Below are 21,264 nucleotides of genomic sequence, written 5' to 3' on the forward strand. Positions count from 1 at the left end.
CACCGATTGTGCAAGTTCCCCCACTTAAAATGATGACAGAGGTCAGTAATTTGCACCAGAGGTACACTTCAACTGTGAGAGACAGAATGTGAAAAAAAAATCCATGAATTCACATGGTAGGATTTGTAAAGAATTTATTCGTAAATCAGGGTGGAAAATAAATATTTGGTCACCTCAAACAAGGAAAATCCCTGGCTCTCACAGACCTGTAACGTCTTCTGTAAGAAGCTTTTCTGTCCCCCACTCGTTACCTGTATGAATGACACCTGTTTGACCTCATCATCTGTATAAAAGACACCTGTCCACAGCCTCAACCAGTCAGACTCCAAACTCCGCCATGGCCAAGACCAAAGAGCTTTCGAAGGACACCAGGAAAAGAATTGTAGACCTGCACCAGACTGGGAAGAGTGAATCTACAATAGGCAAGCAGCTTGGTGTGAAAAAATCAACTGTGGGAGCAATCATCAGAATATGGAAGACATACAAGACCACTGATAATCTCCCTCGATCTGGGGCTCCACGCAAGATCTCATCCCGTGGGGTCAAAATGATCATGAGAACGGTGAGCAAAGATCCCAGAACCACACGGGGGGACCTGGTGAATGACCTGCAGAGAGCTGGGACCAAAGTAACAAAGGTCACCATCAGTAACACACTACAACGGCAGGGAATCAAATCCCGCAGTGCCAGACGTGTTCCGCTGCTGAAGCCAGTGCATGTCCAGGCCCGTCTGAAGTTTGCCAGAGAGCACATGGATGATACAGCAGAGGATTGGGAGAATGTCATGTGGTCAGATGAAACCAAAGTAGAACTTTTTGGTATAAACTCAACTCGTCGTGTTTGGAGGAAGAAGAATACTGAGTTGCATCCCAAGAACACCATACCTACTGTGAAGCATGGGGGTGGAAACATCATGCTATGGGGCTGTTTTTCTGCCAAGGGGACAGGACGACTGATCCGTGTTAAGGACAGAATGAATGGGGCCAAGTATCGTGAGATTTTGAGCCAAAACCTCCTTCCATCAGTGAGAACTTTGAAGATGAAACGAGGCTGGGTCTTCCAACATGACAATGATCCAAAACACACCGCCCGGGCAACAAAGGAGTGGCTCCGTAAGAAGCATTTGAAAGTCCTGGAGTGGCCTAGCCAGTCTCCAGACCTCAACCCCATAGAAAATCTGTGGCGGGAGTTGAAAGTCCGTGTTGCTCGGCGACAGCCCCAAAACATCACTGCTCTTGAGAAGATCTGCATGGAGGAATGGGCCAAAATACCAGCTACTGTGTGTGCAAACCTGGTAAAGACCTATAGTAAACGTTTGACCTCTGTTATTGCCAACAAAGGTTATGTTACAAAGTATTGAGTTGTATTTTTGTTATTGACTAAATACTTATTTTCCACCCTGATTTACGAATAAATTCTTTACAAATCCTACCATGTGAATTCATGGATTTTTTTTTCACATTCTGTCTCTCACAGTTGAAGTGTACCTCTGGTGCAAATTACTGACCTCTGTCATCATTTTAAGTGGGGGAACTTGCACAATCAGTGGCTGACTAAATACTTTTTTGCCCCACTGTGTATATGTATGTATATATATATATATATATATATATATATATATATATATATATATATATATATATATATATATATATATATATATATATATATATATATATATATATATATATATATATATATATATATATATATATAAATTTATTAAAGAATTCAGTAAGCTACACAGTGAACATAGAAGATAGAAACAAAATCTTGCTCCACTAGTGTCAGTCTGAAATCAATATCAGAAATATATTATATATCCAAATTTTTTATATTATATATCCAAATATCGATGCTATCGATATTTTGGATCGTTCCGCACTGTTTGAGTTCATTTGGGATTTTCATTACAGCTTTTTGTCTTCTAATATGCAAAATACCAAAAACCTGACCCCAAAGTTTTTCTGCTTCCTGTGATGTTTTATTAAACCGTTCTGAGCATTTGCAGGAATACATTTTACATTTATTCATGTGTTTAACTCAGCGGCTGCAGCAACGCTCGTCTGAATTTTTTTCTATTTTTTCAGTTGGTTTGTTGGAGTCTGTGATAAATTTAGATAATAATAATAATAATTTATGGCTGTTGTTTTCCATGGCTGCTGTGACTCCAGTGACCTGTAAAACATTAAACTCAGGACAAAGCTCTTCCAAATCACTTCCTTCTTCCCTTTTTGCATATTTGCTTGTGATTGACTTACACAGGGGGACACATTTTGAACAGATGCCCAGTAAACCTCGCTGTAGCCGCTCACAGACACTGCATCCTCTTCTTTGTCAACTCTCTCCTGCTGCCATTGCAATTTGACTCTCACTTCCTCTCATATAGACAGTAGGCACTGATCTTGGACTAGCACACATAACTGGACAAGCCATGAATAGACAGGGTTAATGCTTCTGTTATGAGGTGTGGACTTCCCCCCACCACATTGTAAGGAGTTGTTAAAATACCAGTTAGGAGGCACAGAGACCAGCACTGGACTAGTGCTATGCCACTGGGGGATGCCCTAGCCCCTTGCTTACACTCCAGGTGTTTATCCTGACCATCAAAAGGAATGTGGGCTTCAGTGTCTTCTTAAAGGACACTTCAACATGTGAAGGAGAGGAGCTAGGAACTGAACTGTGTGATTAATGGAGAACCTGCTGTATCAGTATCCCCTGTAAAACAATTAAAGAGTACATTCAGCGTCGCATTAACTCAGTAATTATGTTGTACCACACCTAAACAATAAATGAATAAATAAATACAAACACACAGTCATCTATATGTTACTAATAATGTATCAATATTAGCTAATACTTACTCTTGTTAACCCTATTTCTCTTGCTTGGTCTCTGCTCAGGACTGAGCAGAGGAGAGCAGGATGTTGCGTCTTTAAGAGTTAAGAAACTTGAAACCGTGTTTGCGCAACAATCATTGCGGCTCCCAGCCGCCAAAGTGTCTAGACTGGCACATGATGGCGGGAATCAACCAATGGCTCCAGAGCTTTCCTCTGGGGCCCCGAGAGAGAGAGAGAGAGAAAGAGAGGGAGTCAACACCAAACGAAAACCAAGGCGCTGTGACTTTGGTTTCAAAATAAAAGCGTAAAAGTTCCGGAAAATTGTATCTTTTAGAATCAGAGAGACTTTTAATCCCAGTAGGAAATTGAGTTGAGCATATATACAACAAACGTCAAGCACTCATATAAAAGGAAGTAACAGAGATTTTAACAGATAAATATTAAGATAAGTATAGAGATATAGGTGTAGATATAAATATAAATGTAAATATACATATAAATATAAAAGGACACAAATATTTGTGCACATATATGTCTCAAATGTGTCCGCACAAGAGCAAACAATCAAAAATAATACTATTAAATGTAAAATGGCATTCTTTAATGAAAACAAGAAAGAAAGAAAAACTCCCAAGTTACTTTCAGGAGGTTTTACAGAAAATTCTGTCTACGTACGACACGCTTTTTAAGCCTTATTCGTGGCAGTGGATTTGGCCTTTCTCACTCTAAATGGTAAATGGTAAATGGCCTGTATTTGTATAGCGCTTTTACTAATCCCGCCTAGGGACCCCAAAGCGCTTTTACACGTCCAGTCATCCACCCATTCACTCACATTCACACACTGGTGGAGGCAAGCTACAGTTGTAGCCGCAGCTGCCCTGGGGCAGACTCTACAGTGTGGATAAACGCTTTTGGATCCCCCCCCTCCCAAACTTTCTCGTTTTAACTGCTGTAGGTTTTATTTTGAAAAGTTACCATTGGATAATCCAGGTTTTATTCCGTTTGACTTGACTGAAGCTTGTGTCCGTGTGTGTTTGCGGGAGCGTGTGTGCACGTTTGAACGCGTGTGTTTGTGTGTGTGCGTCCGAAAAGTTCCTGCAGGGGAGTGGAGAGTGGAGTAATTCCAGCTCTCTTTAAAACAACTTCTCAGCACGGATTCCGTCCTGGAGTTTGGCACCGGAGTGTCCGATCTTTGCTTTGTCCCGGGACACTGACGCGGAGTTTCTGCATCCCACACAGTGACAGAAACCGAGATATAGTGTTGCAGGGATTTATTTTTCGAAGCCAAGGAACCACGAAGGGATCGAAGAGGCTCTAGTCTGGAAAGTCTGGAAAAGTTCTGAGTTTCTGATTGTGATGGTCTTTCTGTTCATGTAAGCTGATCCTGGCCCTTTGGGCGGTCTGACTATGTTCTGTGAATTGTGTGTGGGACCTTCAGAGTGTCGGGGAGTTAACGACTTTGTGAGAGGGCAGGCGAAAGAAGTGGCTTAATTGAGTTGGCGACAGCAGGTCACTGAGCAGTGACTGCATGTAGCCTTCTCCCTCATCAGATGTTCGGTGATGTTTAACGCGATGCGTGATTGATCATTACCTTCTAATGCTGCGAGGAAGCCTGGAAACGGCGACCACCGGCTGCGCACGCTGTGCGCACCGTGCACAAACTCACGGTCTTGTGCGTCGAGTGTAAATCGATGTGGCATCTCCCGAGAAGCGGACGGGACCGACGGGACTCATCCGAAACTGTTTAGGTTATCGTATGTTCAAGTCGAGACGCCCAGGTCTTGTACGGCGACTCTGGAGAAGCCGTGTGGTCACCGAGAGCGACGGGCGGGATGGAAGCAGACGAGGTGAAGGAGAGCGGAACGGTGAGTGGGGCAGACACTCGGGAAAGCTCCACAGACACGAGCAGCGGTCGATGACACACACCGACACGGCTCCGGGACTCACGGGGGAGGCTGGAGACCTGACAGAGGGCGCGGAGAGAGAGGACGAGGAACAGCCCGACGATGACCGGGGTGCCATGTGCGTCCCGGAGCACAGGGGCTCTCGGCGAGGACAGGAGAGCGACAGCAGGACGGTGACGTGTTGTTTGTTTGGGGAATGGGATTTCAGACCTCGGAGCTCTTACTGGGCCGCGAGAAAAGACGGAGCTGGCCCCTGTCAGTGCGCACCGAGGCGTGGGGTGCTGGAGGAGGACCTTGCGAGCACCGCTCACGCTTTTTTGAAGAGACTCAAGGAGAGATCTCTGGACGCCTTGGTGAAGGCTGTGGAAACCAAAGGAGGGATACCCGGCGAGTGCGTTATGGTGCCGAATACTGAGCTGCGGCTCGGTGCTCATCACATCTCTCCATACTATCTCCTTTGTAAGCTGTTCCGCTGGGGCGACCTGCCGCTCTCAGCGCGACTCAAACCGCTGTGCCACTGCCAGAGCTTCGGTGCTGTGGACAGCGCAAAGGTGTGCTGCAATCCTCATCACTACAGCCGCTTATGTGGGCCAGGTAAGGACACTGACACCGGAAGATTGGGGTTGTGGAATCAGAGAACATCGATCAAACTCATTAATCAGACATCATCCTTTAGAAAAGACCATTATAAATGCCGTAAACACCGAAATATCCGCCAATATATCCAACCTCGAGATTCAGTTATCTGAAACCATCACACACACCTTCACGAGGGCCCCTGGTCTCCCCCCCCCCCAGAATCCCCTCCAAGCTGATAGGCCTTGCAGAAAGTTAGTCTCATACAAATAAAAAAAAGTGTATTTTATGCTACATAAAGATTGATGACCTGTATAACTACAGTATAACGAATAGCATAATATAATGGGAAATTCCAACAAATATGTATCGCTCGCCTGAGGCCTGCAGCTGAAGAAGAAAGTCAGTATTGTTAAAGTGTCAAGCATTTCTTTTCCTGCAGTTATTACAGATGAACTCATCGTGCATTTGCAGGCGTCTAACTGGCTGCACTTCCAGCTGACAGTGCGAGTCTGTTTTTTCTTCTTGTGTTTTATCGTCTGTCTTACAGGTTTATGATCTATTCATAACTCTTTTTTTTTTAAACTTTGGGCAACCTTTACTTTGGTCCTTCTGCACATTCCAATTACGTTACACGCTTATTTCAATTTTCGCAAAAACTCTGGCGCTTTCCACATCATCCAAATGGAGGTCGCACTCAAGTTGCACTTAGGCTCTTTTTCCTCTGACAAGGAGGTCCTCCTCTTGTTATTTAGGTTAAGGAGTGCCGATAATATACAGTTTGCATAGTGCTGGCGCCAGACTGACTCGCTGGGTATCTGACTGACTGAGGACTCCGGCAATTACTGGCTCTGCTCTTAAAGGGGCCGCAGCCACAAACTTGTGTCCACTTTGGAGTGAAGGATTTATTCCAGCAGCGGCAGAATTATGGAGCTTTCAGAGCCGCTTTAACACAAAAGTCATAATGAGAGCTTGTGTGAAAGAACGGAAAGATAATGAAGAAGTAACAAATACATTGTCTAGGGTGAAATACTTAACTGGGGGCCTGATGCAATGTGACTTGTGTTGATTAAGCATATTTATTTAAAAAGCTCCAAAGGAATGCCAGATATGAGCTGTGCAAATATTCCCCACGCTTTAAGTTTTTTTCCTTGATCTAGGGTAGAAGGTATGTCGATACAAAGTGAAATTACAGACACACACAGCCTTATGAACATATTTTCCCATGAAAAATAACACAGTGTAAAGTTGATCTGCAGTGCTGCATTCAGGTCTTGCATGTGTTACCATTTGCTATAACAACAGGTATGTTTAAAGACTTCCCCGAGGAGAAAATACTTGTTATGTGAGTGTAGGCTCTAGATTTTCTTTCTTTGGGGTGTTAAGCAAAATGTCTTCAATTTTGAACAGAGTTCGACATGTTACATTCTTGTGTGCCTCCTTGCATAATTGTGCGTCTCATAAAACCTCGTGGATTTCATGCATCTTTACAATATGATTAATAAAACAGTAATGAACTAACAGGGCATACTGTGCGTGGCAGTCTTCATTGAACCTTTATTTTAACCTCAATGTTTTTTGGCTGTTCTTACAGAATCGCCTCCACCTCCATACTCTCTGTCCCGTTCAGATGAACACAAGCCACTGGGTGAGTTTGGAGAAAAAAAATGGCCACCACAAAACAAAGTAGGAAAGGAGTTCATTATATCTTTCATCTGAAAATACAGACTTTATTTGATATAAGACACTTGTGCTGAAAGAGACACATGATGGCGGTGTGTTATGATAAAACAGTCCCCTGTTTCGTTGATCTGACAATTATGCTTTCAGATTAACGGATTGATTAATCATTTTGTGCACTGTCAAAGAAAGTCCAAGGTGTCCCATCGACAGTCTAAAAAGCAGCGAAGCTTGAGCTTTAATAATGAGAAGATTTTTATTGTTTGATAAAGGATTTAAGGAGTGCTTGATTACCAAAATCATAGTTGCAGGGAAAAAATTAACCTGGATCTCACACTTCTACTGTATGCCTCTGCTTTTTCTTACATTTCCCAGACTCATCTCTGTCTTACACTGAAACTGCGCCACCCCTCTTCTCCAATCCGCCTCTCAATATGCCAAGAGACTACACAGGTGAGTAACTTGCATAATAACTGCTGGCTTTTTTGCTTTTCCTGCAGTGCATGGTGAAGAAAGCTGATTCTGAAGAAAGGAAAAGTTCTCACAATGAAGTTTGGAAGCACAAATGGGGAAAAAGTTTTTGAGACAAGCATCCCGTCTGAATGTTTACAGAAAAGCCAAATTATATTTGCTGGTGGTGTTATGTTGTGCTTTTCCCCTGTTTTCAAAGGCCGCAAAGGCAACAGAAAACTCCGCTGCATAAAGCTTCTATTGTCAGAGAGGCACGGAGGGCTCGGTGGGGGTCTGGGGTCTCGCTATCTAGATGCCACAGCAGTGTAGGCTTTCTGTCTCTCTTTCCCCCGTCTATGCTTTCTGCACAGCAAAATATTTCACTGCGACGAAGCTGCAATAAGATCCCTGTGCATACTCTCAATCCCCTTTTGCCTCTCTAACCACCCATCCCCCTCTTTCCCTCTTTCTTCCCTCAAATCCCTTCATTCCTCTCTGCAATTGAGCAGTGGAAAGAGGCTGGCACTTTGGGGGCGGGGGAGCCGAGCGGCTCTGATGAGGCGGCGATGTAGAGCTCTGTGTGTGTGCGCGGACGCGCGTGTGTGTGCGGTAAAGGGAGAGAAGGGGCTCAGGGCTGCTTTGGACAGGAAACAGCCCCCTCTAGATGATGAAACTGGAGCTTTATTTGTTTACGTGCTGGGGTCGGGTGGAGAGGTCCTCACAGTGTTAGAAGAAACCCACAAACCTACTCGATCAAGCCTCCCCGAGCTCGCTTGTGGACGGTGTTGAAAGGTGAATGGGCAACCTATGAAGTCTGCGTAGTGTAGCCATGGTATCGTTGACCTTTATGAGGAGTCACTGAGGATTTTCTTTTTGGAGGAGGGGGTTGTTGTGCCCAGAAGTTAACTGGAGACCTTTAGTTAAAGTTGATGTTGGAAGCAGAAGCAGTTTATTGAGTTGTTATGCACGTTTTCCAGGAGCAGAGCCTTAGCCAGCTTTTTTAGCAATACTGAGGTCGGCAGTCCTCCCAAAGCACACGTCACCCCTCTCAGAAGAGTTTGAGCTGAAATGCGAGCAAGAAGATGCTTTAATTGCAAATAATATAAACTGTCCACCTGCATTCACCCTACAAATCAGTTTTCTGTTGAACATCATCATGAATGTGTAAGATTGCTTTTTGGATAGTTTTGGAGAAGTTGTCCACAGTTGTTTATGAATGACTAACAGTCACTGCACACTTTCTGAGGTCAAACAATTTATCTGATTTGTGAAAGTGTTCTTATTTTAGCAGACTGTGTCCCATATCATCCACACTCGGTCAGAAGTCCATCAAATGTCAAGTTTTTGACTTTCTGAGTAATGACTGAGGGGGAACCATCTATTGTTTGCCTGTCTATATGAATGGAAGTGTATCAGCTTCCTCACAACATGTGGTGTGTCGAGTGTATAGACAAGTCAGCTTGTGTGTGTGTGTGTGTGTGGTCTCTGATCCCCTGCCCCCCACCCCCAGCACTCTGGAGCCGAGAACCAGAGCGGAGGCCAAGAGGCATGAGTAGGAGTGAGACTTGGGTAAACAGAGGCAGCCAAGAAATCTGCATGTAGCTTTTGTTGTTAGCTCTGACAGGTTAGAGGACTCCTGTTTTGAGCTACAAGCTGGGTGAATAACAGGAAGTGAGCTGAACGCGAAGCCTACTTAAACATGTATCAGAATGAGCGTAGCTGTCACAACCTCCCCCCCGAAAAAACCCCTTGATGTTGGTAAGAACTTTCAAGAGTGCAAATGAATCTCTTTTATTGTGCAGGTAATCCTTTGGCATATCATCTAAAGCTTGCAGTGTTTTCTTTAGGACAAAAACAAGCGTTGGACATGTGCTTTGGCACTTTAGCATCTTTTTTCATTCCTTTAAAAACCAGCTGTGTACTCACAGCTTTAAAAAAAAAAGCGCAACAGCAGGGTGTGGTCCATACATACCTTTGCCCTGGCCTCTTTTATCATACAATCAGTTAACGTTCCCTTTAAACCACAACAAACAGCTCTGCCTTGAAAAAGAGTGTTTCTGCTGGAGGTTTAGTAGACTTATATCTGCTGGGATCGTCCCCCTGTGACTCCAACGAAATGTGCCGTTCAGCTGCTTGTGTGTGTTGTGTGTGTATGACAGGGAGAGAGACAGGGAGGAATTTCTGTCTGACTCGGTGATAAGATCGTCTCAAAATACTCGCATAGGGGTTCTATCAGGGCAAACACACACACACGCTTTCACCAATCACGCGATTTGTTGGAGGGGATTTTTCCTCTCCGTACCTTTAAAATCGATGTATAACTGAACAGGCCTGCTGAGTACTGTACTTGAAGGTGTGTGCTGGCTTTTCTCTGATTCTTCTGACTGTAAGTTTCTCTCTCGTAGCTTGGAATGAAATTTGCTTTTTCACGCACGGACAGTGTTGTGGCTGTCAGTTTGGAAACGTAATGAAATTTGGTCCTAATGTGGATGAGACTAATAAATGGCTTCCACTTAGCATAGCCAATGGGTCAAACTAAAAAACAAAGAGGTCTTATTAGCCTGAGCTGACATTAAAAGTTAAGATGTTAGTGTAACTGGTCTGTTCCTGCATTGTGTCTGACACTGAAAGACCTCCAAGTAAAAAACGTGCCCACTTCAGCTCCTATAACCAAATATAAATAGGATGAGAGTTAGCTCAACCCACGCCAACTAACAAGCTAGCAAGGCTTATCTGTTCATGCTAGCATTAGCATTGCCTATACACATACGCTGCACACACGTACCACATATTCACAGCATCTAGTAAAGACAGGCGTAATTATGACAATAATGAACTAAAAACACACAATCAGAAACATCAGGGTGGATAAAAATATAATTAGTGTTGGAAAAGAAATGAAGCTGACCTCTCCCACAGGGGAATTGAAGAAAAGGGGAAAAGCCCAAAGGGGTACCCCAAATTTATAGGGTTGCACCAAAGAAGAAGAAAGGGATAAGGATAATGAAGATAACTACAGGCTTGGAGGTCCTAAGTCAGATATACCAGGAATAGTTTGGGGTTTCGAACACATTTTATGTAATTATAACAATATGTAATTTATGACCCGGTTACATTAGCACATTTGTGTCAGCTGTACAGGTTAGCTTCTACAAGCTGTAGCTGTGTTCTAAAGTTTGATATGGAGGAATTTAGTATTGACAGCATCTGCACAGAAATGTTAAAGCCTTTTCTAATTTCAGGAAAAAAAATATTGTTTGATTTCTAACAATAATAGACTTGGTACCTGATGGTTACCTGCTTTGGTATAGTTGGCTGGACAGATTCATGGTTTCCTAAAGCAGTGCTCATTGGTTTCATAGGCAAGATGAGTGGCCAATCAAAAACAGCTATCAACATTTAAACGTATAACTTATTTGAATTACTGTAGCAGTTAAAAAAAAAAACATTTTTTTTTTGAAAGGTCTCGATAATGGAGGGCTGATTGTACATTATTGTCGTAATCTTTTCTGTTGTATGTAAGAACACTGGGCAATGAGCTCTGTTTGTGGTTTGTTTAAAAGTGCTGATTTCACAATGCATCCATCCTTTTCTTGTAAAACTGGAAAACAATAAATCTATCTGAGGGGGGAAGCAGTTAAACGTATGCTCCCAAACTAATGTAGTACATCTAGAAACAAAGACCTACTCTTGATGGTGTTGCAGATTAGTTGGAACACATTTGTTGTCTGGCTTTAGTTTAAAAATAAAAATAAAATGTGCTCCTGCACTGTATGTAAGTCTTTTGTAAACTCTAATGTAGTAACGCTGTACAAAGAGTTTCATTTTTCTCGCCACAAAGGTAAATGCACCTGATTAAATTTAAGTCATGGTGTAATATAATTGTATAACTATGATAATCCAAACACTAGTTGCAGATTTCCATACATCGAATAACAACTTGCAAACCTGCTTTTTAAATACTGAGAAAGGCAATAAATAGAGAGCTGATTGTAGCTTCTCCAGCGTCGATCAGCTGTCAGGATGTGCCATTTACTGAATAAAAACAGAGCTAAGTGACATTCCCATCCAAACACAAATCAGATGACATCAAGACAGTTTCTGGCCATCATGTTAAAACTTACAGCGTAACAACATGCTAACTGTTACCATGTTGACTCCAGAGCTATTTTCGCACATAAACTCTAGCATTTGGTGTTAGCAACTATATTCTGATGCATTAAAGTCATGCAGAATTGCAGAATGCGGTTTCATATTATTCATAAGCGGTCCCCTGTCATCACACCATCACATAGCCAAAAAAAGTAAGGATTTTATAGGTGTAGCTCATTTGTAAAACCTTTATTGGTAAGTTAAAATACAAACGAATGCATTTTTCCTCCCCACTGTCACCAAGTGCTTGGTCAGAGGAGACTGTTTGATTGTTGGGTTTTTCTCTTTGTTATTAGTCTTTACCCTACAATATGATGTACCTTAAGGAGACTGTTGGTGTGATTTTGTGCTATATAGATACAATTGAATTAACTGAATTTGCGATTATCTCAATTGTGATTTTATTTAGGCTGACTTTGTTGGGGTTCACGACGCATGTTTAAACACTGCGTGCAGATGCATCTTGCTCACATTTGCAGCACGTAACATAAAATGTATCATAAAATGTAAATACTTACATTCATAAATGTTATATTTTTGGCATATATGTTGTGTTTCAGCTGCTTTCTTGTCCTCCTGGTGTGTAATGAGTATAACAAGCTCGTTTTACTAGCATTTCAGTGAGCACTGTGTATGTTACTCACCACATTGTCAAGTGTGCCATATGCAGATTCATGTACATTTGACGAAACTGAGAGTGCAGCTAAACAGTGCAAAGAGTTTGTGATTTCTTTGTCATCTTTCACCATATGACATTCTTGTGCATGTCAAACATTTGCTCGTCTTCTTGTCATTAGCCCCTGGCTTTTGAACATGTGGAAACAAGTAAGGCAATGATACTTAGAAGACATTAGTATGGCCTGGATGAAATGAGGTAAGACAAGAGGACTGGTCCCTTTTTGCCCTCAGTAATCATATTTTGGGGGCTTGTTTGGTTAAGCAGAGCGAGGTATCAGCCAAACATCCTGTCTCAAAGCCCTGTCTGCACTCACAGCAGCATTAACCCCATGAATTGGCCCTTTGACTGATGTGGCACGGCCTAGGAATGTTGGGAAATTGGGAAGGTGAGGGGGAGCGGGGTCTCCGAGTAAAAGGAGTAGGTGGGGGATAAGGGGAAGAGGGGGTCTGACTCTTGGGAGTGACATGTGATACATGTTTGAACATATCGCCGTTAATACTTAAGAAACGTGGAGTGGGACTGACATTCTTGGAAGTGTGGAAGCAGTTTTAAGAGTTTTGACGGTGCTCCCATGCTACGTTTAGCTCAGAAGGTTTTGGGGAATTCGCCCACCAAAGCGATGCTGCTCTCAAGTAAAGGCTTTACTCTCAGAAGCAGAATATTAAATTAGATTCCTAGATTAAACAAAACAAAAAATGTCATCGCTTTCAGATGCTTGATAAATTGTGCAAAGACACAAAAAATAAACACCCGCATTCTGCCGTGTCCGGTGAGAATCCCTCTGCCGCCGCCTGAATGGGTCCTCCCGGTGACCTGAACCTCCAGTCTGTTTGCTGGCACGCGTACAGCACTTGCTCCTATGCCTGACTGAGACACATTAGACTATGGAATTCAACATCAAGTGCCGGCTCATTAACCATTTGCCATTTCCTCAAATATTTTCCACTGAGCCTCTTTTTCACTACAAGCAGCCGTGCCGGGTGAGGACGCAGCACACAACTCGCTCAGTTTATTGTGTTTGTGACCTTTTTTTTTTCTTTTTTTTTAACACATTTTGGACTGAATGCCATGTTATTACAGCCCTGCTCCCAGAGAAAATACAGCAGTGAAGGGAATATCTGGAAGATCTGACATGTCCTGGATGTGGCATTTCTCTCAGTTGGAGAGCACCATTATTAAACTTTTCATGGTTTTGTATTTTGCAATTTAATTCTGCAGTGCTCTTCCCATAACTTTGACCTTTTGTGGCTTAAACCAAAGCACAGACCAGGTTAACATCTGAAAGAAAAGTAACAAATAAGAGTAAAGTTAGATTTCAGATTTTCCAGGATAGCAAACAAATGTTAAAAAGCAACAAAAAAAGAAAGAAATAGGGATAAGTGATATTTGAAAACATAGAGGTGAAATGAAATATATATTCATGTTGATTAACCAGTAATTTAACATACACACACATATATATATATGTGTGCGTGTGTGTGTGTGTGTGTATGTGTGTGTGTGTGTGTGTGTAGAGACAGGGAGACAGAGAGTAATTGTATGTTTGTTTCTGTCAGATAAAAAGGGTTAATGGTTTGTATAGATGGACTTTCTGATAGCAGACCCAGAACATGTCAGCCACACTTACCAAACCCTCCAGGTTCCCTTATTTTATTTCCCTATAGAAAAAAAATAGAGGGGTTTAATACTTTCCAACTTTTAAAAAAGATTTCATTTCTTCTGGCTCTGTCTCAAATGTAATCAAAAAGCTGTAAAATCTGTACTCACTGAGTGTCCGACGCTCTAGTTTTGACACGTCACGTACGTCACATCGCCTGTTGGGGCGAAGATGCCCCCAAAAGCAGCCAACATGAATTATAGTGTATGTGAGTATCTGAGGTCCCTGCGCCTAGAATAGATTGCTGGAGCGGGTTGTGTTTTCTTGATTTTCTTTTTCATTATGATAGATGCGGCATTAGTGTGCCTATGTTCAAACGCCGCGTGCAGATGTATCTCGCAGACATTTCTAAATGAAGCAAAGTGAATCAGCAGGCTTCCAAGTTCATACACTAAGAAGATGTTACATATTTGTAGCTATCCTGGTGATAAAGCAAAGGTTGTTGTCTCATTGTTCACAAAAACCTTTTCTCCTCTCTTTCATTATCTCTTCTGCTCTTGCTCCCTTCCTGCCCTTACTGAAGATCCACCTCTGCTGTTGCTTCTCCACAGTTCTTCTGCTTGCTTTTTGCTCTCGCAGTCTTGCTCTCCTCTCTTTCGGCCCATGTTGTCAGGCAATCACAATTTAAAATAAGGTTTAAATTACAGGACTGGCTGTGGCTTTCCGTTGTTCCCTCAGAGTTTTTGCCAACTCGCAATTTGGCTTTTAATGGAATCCTGCCATGCTGCTGAACCTAAAGATTCTTTGCAGATGTCGACAGACTCTGACTCTATGAAATGTAAGAAACTGTCGGCAGCACCGTGAGCTCCAAAGGCAACCCTGAGCTAAGACGCACGTTAATTAATATTTGTAGGTATTTTCAGGACTTGTAGCCGCCTGTTCACTCGCTTTGGAAATCACTTTTGACAGCATTTGTCATCATTTGATTTTGATGACCGAATGACGAGAAATAGTAAATGCGCTCTTGCACGTGTCGCCCTCTGCTAAACGACTGCAGGCCCTCGTGTCACCTCGCTTTCGGTCCACACTCCTGCGTGCACGTCTGAGCTGGAGTTTCACATTCTGATAATTCTCCCAAATTACATTTTAGTGGAATTCCATAACTCCTTCTTCATAGTGGAACAAATGGATCTATTCCACCAATAAACGCGTGTAATTATGTTGTGAGGAGTGAAGGCCATATAGTCGGACCACGTGAGGCTCAATGAGAGACTTGTCAACTTGACCCCTGGGACTGGCTGAGGGGAGGGTGGGTGGGGGGGGAGGAAGTGTTGAGGAAGAAGGCCTGTCCAGGAATGTGTTGGGAGGGGAGAGTTGTCAACTACCGAGCTCTGAAGCAGCCCTGCGTCTGCTTTTCGTGCCTCCGTTCAGACGTTAATCATCTTTCTTTGAGTCATTTGTGCACTTTAAACTATGCATTGTCTTAAGCAAGCCGGTTTTAAGACTCTAAGTCTTTAGTGGTGATGATACCTGCGTATGCATCTCTGGTGGCTCTGTAGGTGCACGCACAGTTGCATGTATAGGAGAAGAACAATGGGAATAAAAAGGTAAAAACTGACCACAGATGAGATCATCTTGCAAAGCCAACTACAGTGCAAGCATTTACTTTCACAAATTATATCAATCTATCGACAGTTTTTGCTGACATAAAGCCTTTCAGTCCCTTCAAGAATCACAAACAAGAGCCATTTATTGTGGGATTTACAGCCTGAGAATTTGGAGGATTGTGTTAAATAAATATCACCAGAATCTGGGTTTCCATTTTTTTTATTTTTTTTTATGGCCAAGGTGATGGCATAAACACGACAGTGGAGTTGTCCAGGATGCGAGTTGTATGCAAAACCTGAGACATTCCTTGGCTCGCGTTATTTGGCACTTTGAAGTAGCAGCAGAAATGCAGGAAGCTCGTTACTTTCGCTCTTCCTTTCTAAACCGCCTCCGAGCACTTCTCCCTAGGAATTTTACAGGGACACACTGTAACTTTACTTCAGCTCAGTCGGGTCGGTCCAAAGGACGTCTCCAGCTGGCGAGGCCAGGTTTGTGTCTCTTGTGGCGTTAAACACGAGACATCTCCAGTCACACACCGCTCCATCACACAGATCCACTTCACAATGGAAAAAAAAAAAGAGGGAGAAGGAATGAGTGTGTGTGTGCAGGAATGCGTGTTTGTGCGTGTGTGTGAGCAAGAGCCCCACTGTGTTCGACTGTAAAGGCCACGTCTGGCGATAAGGCAGCCCGCTGATGGTAGAGATAGTCGAGACGCCAGCTTAAATGTGGCTTGCTGGATTGAAGTTTTTTCCCTGTAATGATAGTTGTCTCAAACAACATAGAATCTACCATTTGTAGGCAGGGAGGGGTGTCTCGCTCTCTTTCTCTCTCTCACTTTTTCTCTGTTTTTTCCCCAACTTATTTGATTTTATTTCTACTCTTTTAGGATCTTTGGCAGGAAGTTGAATCAAAACAAAGCATGCGACCGACGATGGTCAGTAGCTAAATTCTATCCTCCCTTCTCGTCCCTCTGTCCCCCTCACGCTCCCTCCTCATCCCCGTCCGCCCCCTTCCCAACCCACCCACTTCTTTCAGCACAGTGGAAGAGTCTAATAACTGGAGGGGAATCTAATCCTTGGCACTGGATGAAAGACGAGGGTCTCCCTCCCTCCCTCTCTTTCTCACAGTCTCTTTCTCTCTCTTCATTTTTTCCTTGGATGCTGGTTATGCTTGGCAGGTTCTCGCTCCCTCTCGTTCCCCCGCTCCCTCTTTCAGTCTACCCAGTCTCTCTTTTCCTCTGTCTCTCTCTTTTTTACTCCTCTGCTTCCCGTCTTTTCCTGCACAGCTTTATTCCTCTCTTCTCTCCAGGTTACAGTTTGGAGGAGGAAGCCTCCACTGTTCAGACTGGAGTAAGAGAAAACAAAGCAGGAAGTTTGGAGGAAGTTAAAGTAGCTTTAGAGCTATAGACATGTAAACAGCCAGCTTATTAGCGTGTTTGCTTCACATATGCAAGACCCAAAATATGTTCATAACCAGTTAAGCTTTTATGCATCATTTTGTCTGCTGAGGGAGCGTCACATCATATTTCCAACATTGTTACAGGAGGGAAAACGGAGAGATGCGGAAATGTGAGATAAAAGATGAGTGCTGGCGTCCTCGTTTGAAGTCCAGGTTTAACAATCTGTGAGCATCCGGCAGGAAACTGACTGTCTGACCTCTGAACTTTGATTGCCACTGCCTTTTACTTTGTTTGTGCAGTAAAGTTGCAGCTTGTTGTCGTGTATATTCCCACCTTTGTTCAACCCCTAAAGTTCAGTGGGCGTCTCGGTGAGATTGGCACTAAGAGACAGCGATTTTGAAATGAAATAACAAAGGCTACTTATCTAATTGGTAAACAGGGCTGTTAAATAGAGGTTGGCTTAAATGCTTGCAGGACTTTGTAATTGCTGCCAGCCCACGTACAGATGCGGGCATGCATGCACACCAACAAAGTCCCACAGACACACACACACACACACACACACACACACACACACACACAGCTTTTTGACTTCCTCCAGTTGAATATAAACATGCTGATAACCTCCAGCTTCAACCCCTCTTTAAAAATTCCATTGAAGAAGTCGGTTGCCCTCCTCCTCCTCCCTCCCTCCTTCATCGTTCTCACACAAGCTGGTTACACCTTTACTTGGATGATAGCCAGGCCGAGCGTGATGACACCGAGGACTCTGCCAGAAACATTAAACATGCCTCGCTGTCAAAATGCTGGTGGAAATTTTGATCTACTGTTTTGAACTTTACAGCAGGTCAGTCATTCTTAAATTTAATAAAGTCTGCACAAGCACACTTCAGGCGTGCATGAGACCATAAATAAAGAGAGCGGGAGGAGATCTACATTCTTATGAGTGCTCATGTCTTCTAGCTGCTGCCTCTTATGTTTCTATTTCCAATATACTATCCAGCTATGAATACTGAGGGTGTCTGAAACGTAAAAAGCCAGCCTTTAAAACCATATTATTTGCCCCATCATTCATCATATGATTGGAATTAAAGTGCGCCGTGCCTTTTGAAAGAAAACCTTAAAAGTTCCAGTTTGTTTTAAGTCTTCTTTGGGAATTAAGTTGATCGTGAGCTCATAAAGTCTCCCTGTGTTTCCCCAGACATGTTTGCGTTGCCTTATTACAGGGAAGAGCATGGCTTGTAAAAGTGTGTGTTTGTGTGTGCGTGAGCAAGCCACGAAGAGATAGAGTGGGAGAAAGAGAGCGATCCTAGCTAGCCGTGCAGCCCGCTCTCTTATTGGAGAGCTGTAAAAACTGCAGTCCGCAGGAGTTGCCAGCCTGGAATTCACTAATGACACACGTGGGCCTCAGATGAGAAGTGCAATTTTGTGTGTGTGTGTGTGTGTGTGTGTGTTACAGTCATACTGTTTGGATCAGAGGGCTCAATTTGTGTGCGTACGTGGGCATGTGTGAGGCCCTGTCTCATCATTTTCTCTGTGTGTTTGTGCTCGTGTGCAACCACTCACATCTCTTCTACATTTACCAACCCTTCTTCTCTGAAACCCCTGAAATGAAAATGGCCGGGGCATAAACACAAAAAACGTTGTCAGATCTCAGCCCTCGTTTCACTTTCTTCTTTTAAAGCAACCCGCTATTGGGAGAAAGGCTGCCGCCATTTTGGCCCCTGGTAAATGAAGTCGAGGGTTTTTTTCGCTGGAATATGAAAGGAATGGGGCCACAGGCACATGGGTCTTTAAATCTTCTGTGTCAATAGAGTCTCTGGAGCAAAATAATGGCATCACTCTGTGTGGGAGTTAATGTGAGCTGATAGCATGAGGGCTGGGGGGTCAAGGGTTCATGGGCTTGCGCTAGGTTGACAGAGAGCTGAATGCTTTCCACCCCAGACACCCCACTCTAAAACCTCCTCTTTAACTCCAGGCCTGAAGGAGGCTTGCAGAGGGTGACGGTGAGGAGATGTCAGTGGAGTTAACAGTTTTAACCCCCTTTTCAAAATACCGCAGCCGGTGACTAACTAAAGGGAAGAGCATGGGTCCATGCAGCTGAATGGGTATAAAAATGATGTGAATCATTTACAGCATCGAGTATTGGGACATTTTGTTTATCATTTATCAGGGGAGGGAGACCGTGGTCAACACTCATGTCCATGTGTTCTTTTTTTTAATTGTTTTTAGATATTGTTACAAAAGAGGAAACAATCCAAAAGATGCATTTAGGACATCTAGAGAATGCTAATTTTACATGAAAGACAAACTAGAAACAAAATAACAGCATTCATCTGTCTTTGATCTTTCAATCGTATAAAAAACCTTGAAGCACCAGGAATTTGAGATGGTCCCCTCTATCATCACGGTCCTTCCTCTAGAGCTCAGTCAAAGCAAATAAATGTTCTATAGTACTGAGATGTGGTAACTTAGGTAAGCCCCTTTTAACCGTATGCTGTAACCATTCACGCCATTCAGCCATTGTGGGCTGCATTGACCCGAAGTGTGGTAACATTTCTCGGGAAGTTGCATCGTGAGTTACGATGTAGATTTCCAGAAGAAGTCCAATCTAATGACCTGTGGGTGCATTTTAATACATCAAACTGTGCTAAAATAAAGCCTTTCTCCACTTCCTAGAAATCAATTTCCTGCTTTCAAAACAGGCGTGTTTTCTGTGGCCATGTGAAACCTGCTGTAGTTGTGCTAGTCTGATATATTTTGAGTGAAAAGGTTGTACTTAAACAAGATTTTAACACACAAGGTTCACACAAATTGACGACCATCAACTTAAAAAAGTGAAGTAGATCGACTGATAGCTACTTCACTTTATTCCTTTTATTGATGAGTCAGAACAGATTTCAGGGATAGCAATATAAAGATCCATTTATGATGTTCTGATGTTGTTTACTTGTGCTCAGCAGCTAAATTGTCTTTTATATCATGTCACACTGGTGTAAAAATTAAATACACTTTACTGCTACGACCATTACCTCATCCACTTCCTTTCCTTTTCTCTTCAGACACTGGTACCTCCATCGGCTCGGTGACCTCTGGTGGACATCGCTCTCACTGGTGTAGTGTTGCTTACTGGGAGCAGCGCACACGCGTGGGTCGCCTTTATCCAGCCTACGAGCCCTCACTCAGCATCTTCTATGACCTACCTCAGGGCACTGGCCTCTGTCTTAGCCAACTCCAAGCCAACGCCTACCATAGCCGGCGTGATGACCCAGGCAGCCACAGCTTGTTAGGTCTTCACGGACATCACAGGCACGGAGGGAGCAGCAGCAGCAGTGTGCAGCAGATACGCAGTAAAATTGGTTTCGGCATCGTTCTGAGTCGCGAGCCGGACGGAGTTTGGGTGTACAATCGCAGCCAGCACCCGGTGTTTGTTCACTCGCCCACTCTGGACCCGCCCAGTGCTCGAGGACTAAACGTGAAGAGGGTGATGCCGGGCTTTTCTCTCAAGGTGTTCGATTATGAGTGCTCCAGCTGGATGGCAGAGCACAGCGTAAAGCCCGAGAGCCAGGAGGGGCCCTGGGACCCCCACAGTGTTCGCATCAGTTTTGCAAAAGGATGGGGCCCCTGCTACTCCAGACAGTTCATCACTTCCTGCCCCTGCTGGCTGGAGGTGCTGCTCAATAACCACAGATAGCACACGCACACACGCTCATAGACTCACAGGAAGCGTCCTGATCCAGTATCCTAATTGTAATCTACCTAGATTTAATATAAAATTTATATATTATATAAAATATATTATACTTGTAAATACTTGAGTCATTTTTACAATACAATTATTTATGTATAGTGTAATGTGTACATGAACAAAATAAAAAGGAACAAGAATATGCACTTTTGCCTCTATATATGCATTACAGATTCTCAGCGTCGTTTCGCAAACATAAATATGAAACTCTCATGATTTAGCAATTCCATTGAAAAGTATGCCACACACACATTGTCAATAAAGTCTTTGTATGAAGTGAATGTTTCCGTCATGTTCTTGAGTGCTTGTACCTGAGCTTTGGCTTGCTTGACTTGTATGCACATGCCGGTTTATAACATTGTCATTAATAGGATCCATTAAAGGTGAGTAACTCATTCCTGAGGAAGGTTGTTAATGTTTGAACTCAACAACCAAACAAGCACGCCTCTTCCTTCGGTGCAATAGACTTTACATAAAAGATGCACAGAGCCACTGAAACACCATCGAGTGGTAAGTAAAATTCTGTCTTGAAGCCTCTGAGCTTGTTAGTCATTGTCATTTCCATCGTGGTGTTTTGAATTGAGGTCTGATGAAGGAGCTGTGGACCTGACCTTCATACTGAGGACACGCC

The 21,264-nt window shown here is 43.2% G+C and overlaps 1 protein-coding gene across 2 annotated transcripts; it reads left to right on the plus strand.

Annotated features, from left to right (window-relative positions):
• The first annotated feature begins 3,707 nt into the window (after positions 1 to 3,707).
• Positions 3,708 to 20,914, plus strand: LOC102797745 (SMAD family member 6-like). 2 transcript variants are annotated; one of them, XM_006793892.3, is made up of 4 exons: positions 3,717 to 5,338; positions 6,915 to 6,968; positions 7,376 to 7,453; positions 19,948 to 20,914. In XM_006793892.3, the coding sequence occupies exons 1-4, from the start codon at positions 4,597 to 4,599 to the stop codon at positions 20,577 to 20,579; spliced, it is 1,506 nt and encodes a 501-aa protein (XP_006793955.2). In that variant the 5' UTR covers positions 3,717 to 4,596; the 3' UTR covers positions 20,580 to 20,914. The 2 variants fall into 2 exon arrangements, with proteins under 2 accessions (XP_087696532.1, XP_006793955.2); XM_087840406.1 differs by lacking the exon at positions 6,915 to 6,968 and having other exon boundaries at positions 3,708 to 5,338.
• Positions 20,915 to 21,264: the final 350 nt, after the last annotated feature.

The sequence above is a fragment of the Neolamprologus brichardi genome, chromosome 1, assembly GCF_056152115.1.
Source record: "Neolamprologus brichardi isolate AB-2024 chromosome 1, ASM5615211v1, whole genome shotgun sequence".
NCBI lineage: Eukaryota > Metazoa > Chordata > Actinopteri > Cichliformes > Cichlidae > Neolamprologus > Neolamprologus brichardi.